The following is a 4,329-nucleotide window of genomic DNA, read 5'->3' as shown; positions in this document are numbered from 1 at the left end:
CTACAAAGTTTGGGCAGGCTAATAGTTTATGCCCCCAAACTAGACTTAAGTGGTATTTTCTTGTAGCCCAGGTCCCAGAGTTTAAGAAAAACATGTTAACAAGAAATAAACTCAATCAATTTGAAAATCATTTACAAAAAACATTGTATCTACATGATGCTAAGAATGAAGTCCATTATGTGCAATTGTCAGCTAAAGGAAATCTAACGGCCCTCTCTGTCTACTAGTAGGGCATACACAGATCTACCACAGCTTCAGCTTAAGCTCCCTTGGAGTCATACTGCTTTGTTTTGCATAACTTCTAAGCTCTTTGTATAAACGATGGTGTGCCTGATGGTTTTGTATGCTGTGCTGTTTCGCACCCTTTGTTTGTGAATGGCCGGTAATTGTTGAGTAGTGGCCCAACCAGGGATGGAAATTAGCACCATGCTGGTAAAATGAGAGTGGCTGGTAGATTTCAGACACAAAGTAATATTTTAATATTAAGTGGCTGGTGAATTTGACCAGAAATCTGCTAGTGGCTGGTAGATGTACACATTTTTACATTTTTATTTCCACCCCTGGGCCCAACGCTCCGGCACTCACAACACTTAACAGTCTGGGATGTGAAAACAAGACTACTGAGGAGTCAGAATGCTATAGAGTATATTTATTAACAAGGGAACCCACAGTAACTGGACAGAGTTCCTGCCATCATCCTAATACTTCATGGCTGTTCACATTTTAAGGGATACAAATATTTGAGAAGGAGCATGGTATGTGGAAATGCTGAACTGGCAGAATTGTAAGGAAGACTTTCCTTAGGCACATATCACTTGCTGTTTATAGTATGTGGTTGAATGAGCTGATGTGTTCTAACAAACATGCACCTAACATACCGCTATTTTATACATACCAACCATTGTTATGTGCAAAAATATTCTAGTACACTGTCAGACAAGTTAGGTGTGTTGGCTTGAATAGAGATGTGATATTACAATAATAGCCACCATAGGTTCTGTGATGCATATCATTCTGCAAGTTACTGTCCATTAGTTGATAGGCCTCAGGCGTCTTTGCATGGAATCACAAATGAGATTTTTGGCCCAAAGAACATGTCCCTGGAAATATTAATAAAAGAAAACAAATCAAACATGCATTTCTCTGTTTGGTCTTAACACATTTGTGTCTGCATGTGAATATAAGCAAAATGCTATTGTGTTTTACATTTGTAGGCTTAGAGGTCATAAATTAACACAGGAATCAAGTTGTTTTATTGTGGAGAACTCCAGGTTTGAGGCACATAATAGTTCAAATTAAAACAGATCAATGGAACAGAAGTCACCACACTGTTTAGCACATGTGATTTATTTTACTGGTGACTTATGATAACAACAAAGCCAGTAGTGTTTGATAGCGGAAAGCTCTCCCTAGTCTCTTGAACTGAAGCAATTCAAGTTATCTGCAGTCACTATATTGCTAAGGGCTCCACCTGGTGGTCAAAAAGTGATATTACCTGGGACAACAGAGAAGCTCCCTGAAGTTGCAGTAGCAGACCACATCACATTTCTTTCCCTCCCAGAAATGGTTCTGAAGGGAATCAATTGGTCTCATCTGCCCCATGCCGCTGGCAATGTCATGACAATTTTTGTCCTTAAGGACTTTTTTGTTGCAAGACCAGCGATTCAAGGATACTGCATGACTGTTGTACAGTCCAAGTAAAAGCAGTGCAGCAATAAGCACTGCTTTCATTGTGGCAATCTGGAAAAAACAAAGATTTATTTATTTTTCTTGTTCATCTCCATACTTACTCAGCTTATTAGAAAATACTAAGCAACTACTGTTCCCTTTACACTTGCACAAAACATGCCATTCCCATTTCACTGTTGGTACCAATTGTTTTAGGCTTCATGATTACAGAATTAATTGGGCAAAAGAGCCACAAAAAGACTTGTCCCTCATCTAAACATAAAATTACAAAAGTAACTTTGCTCTTAACTTACGACAAAAAAAGCCACGAGCCTCCCGAACCATCCACTGTCTGCTGATGTGAGAGCTGAGAGGACCTTACCTTTGGGGCTGTATCCAAGGCAATGGCTGAACACTCTGAGAAGATATCTGGAGAGCCAGAGCTGGTCGTAGGCACCCACACAGTGCACTCTTTGTGCCTGGCAGGCCCCCGAACTGAAAGGGTGATGGCCAGTCCCTCACACTAGCCTCTCATGTGCCATGATAGGAGAAATAACTGGCAGCATTTATAAACCAACCCATGGGAATCCAGTGTACACACACACACACACACACACACATGCTCTCTTCCTTACAACTGTATACAAATGTGAACCCAAGTATGTAAACACACATACATGCAGTAAAACAAACATGCACACATACCCTCTGTCACATACAGACGCAATAAAATACAAACATGCTCACACACATAAGCTGCATGTTCATGCACAGAGTGGCCAGACCAGTAGTGCACACACACACTTCCAGATTTAGAAAGTTAAGGCTTCAAAACCTACAAGTTCACAATCACTGTGTAGTGCTATTCAAACTGGAACTGGTATTTCAGCTGGAAAAAGCCATTCTGATATGCCAAAGTTGCGGCTGAGATGCCTGCCTAGTGCATACACCTATGAAAACTAGCTTTGCAGCTGGTATTTTAAGATCTATTTGAATGATGGAGAAGGCTTAAAAAAAGCACAGTCAATATTTGATTTTGGTGAAAGTGTGCATTTCTAGATACTCCCTTTAAATAGATAAAGAGATGGATGCACAGAGAAAGAAGACTATTCATTGTTTTGTGCATGACATGTTTAACATCAACCCAACAAAACTATGTTTTTTGAAATGATGGATGAGGTTGGAATTTCATGTTGTAGATGGTTTCTTGGTTTTTGTATCCCCTCAACTTGGTACAAGGTGCTAACAACAGAAATGTTTAAGATCTGATTAAATGTATATGTGCACTAGTTGTTAGTGAGATACAATGTAACTCCCCAAGATGCTTCATCATTAATTTAGCATATTTAATTTTGCAACATATTCAGTCAGCCAAGACACTTGGGAACAGGTGTGACTGGTGGATGTATCATCCATCTCATGCTCATATGTTATCCATTCTAAACGTGATTCACTATACTCTTGAAGTTTTTTAATGGTCAAATGGTTAAAATGAGAACAAAGCATCAGAATTAATCCTTAGATGAGCAGCTGGAGGAAGAAGAATTTCAGTTTTACAGAGACACGTTCAGTTGTACAGAGACACGTTCACTGCAAAAAATCCTAGAATTCAAAATCTAAGTGAGATAAATAAGCTTAAATCAAGTGAATATGTACTTATTTTTCTAATTTTTGCTTATAACAAGACACTTTTTTTGCACAGTTTTGACCTTGTTATAAGTGAAAATCTTCTTGTTCTGTTGGCAAATCTTGCAAGTGAAAGTTTCTTGTTTTGTGGAAATACTACTTAAAAAAAATGTAATTATCTGGCAAGATTTCCAATAGAACAAGAAGATTTTCACTTAGTACACGGCAAAAAAAACTTAAATCAAGTGCAAAAATGTCTTGTAATGAGCAAATATTAGAAAAATAAGTACATATTCACTTGATTTAAGCTTATTTATTTCACTTAGATTTTGCAGTGTTTGCCAGTATGTATTTGGAGAAGTCATGCTGTTCAGACTGTTCTAACATTTTCACCAGGTGGTCTGTCCTGCACCACAAACTAGAACACAGTCTGAGCAGTAATGGTGATGTGTATTTCTCTCTTCTTCATGTTACCAAATAAAGCACATGTGACTATACTCAAATGGAGAAGGGTTGCCTATGAAGACACATTTGTGGGGATGTAGAACAGCACTGGGTTTGTCTTGTGAACAAATCTATATTGCTTATAAGACAGCAATTTGTCTTATTTTTTATTTAATTGAAACTAACTCATTGAAACTAATGCTAGTTTGACGATTGTGCCATTTGTGTACTGTACATGCAAAATAGGAATGCCTTGCAGTGCACTGATTCCTTCTATAACCTGTAGCATATAAAACACGCTGCTAAAAAGTTCAAACATAAAAATTGAAATCACTATAGGCACAATTCACACCTGAGTCAAATGCTTCAGCTTCAATGAAAAGCTCTCCAGTGAATTCAACAATTGTACAGTCCAGCTTGTATCAATATTATATGTTTTCTGACTAGTAATATTTTCAAACTTTCACATTTGTTATAGGACCCCTGAATTCCATCCAGTACATTCAACACTGAATATAAATAGCTTGTGTAAGCTATGTAAAACATTACATATTATTATTATTATCAATACTCCTACTAGCAGTAATATAG

At 37.7% G+C, this 4,329-nt stretch overlaps 1 protein-coding gene across 2 annotated transcripts; it reads right to left on the bottom strand.

Moving 5' to 3' along the window:
• Window positions 1–634: 634 nt before the first annotated feature.
• LOC125300073 (scrapie-responsive protein 1-like) lies at window positions 635–2,955 on the bottom strand. Of its 2 annotated transcripts, none has more exons than XM_048252020.1 (3): window positions 1,983–2,955; window positions 1,496–1,740; window positions 635–1,100 (listed from the first exon to the last, which is right to left on the bottom strand). In XM_048252020.1, exons 2-3 carry the CDS (start codon window positions 1,729–1,731, stop codon window positions 1,046–1,048), a joined length of 291 nt encoding a protein of 96 aa, XP_048107977.1. In that variant the 5' UTR covers window positions 1,732–1,740; window positions 1,983–2,955; the 3' UTR covers window positions 635–1,045. The 2 variants fall into 2 exon arrangements, with proteins under 2 accessions (XP_048107977.1, XP_048108800.1); XM_048252843.1 differs by having other exon boundaries at window positions 2,051–2,955.
• Between the last annotated feature and the right edge of the window lie 1,374 nt (window positions 2,956–4,329).

Source organism: Alosa alosa, chromosome 1, assembly GCF_017589495.1.
Source record: "Alosa alosa isolate M-15738 ecotype Scorff River chromosome 1, AALO_Geno_1.1, whole genome shotgun sequence".
NCBI classification, from domain to species: domain Eukaryota; kingdom Metazoa; phylum Chordata; class Actinopteri; order Clupeiformes; family Clupeidae; genus Alosa; species Alosa alosa.
Note: the sequence above shows the minus strand (reverse complement) of the source record. Positions and strands in the feature narration are given on the sequence as shown.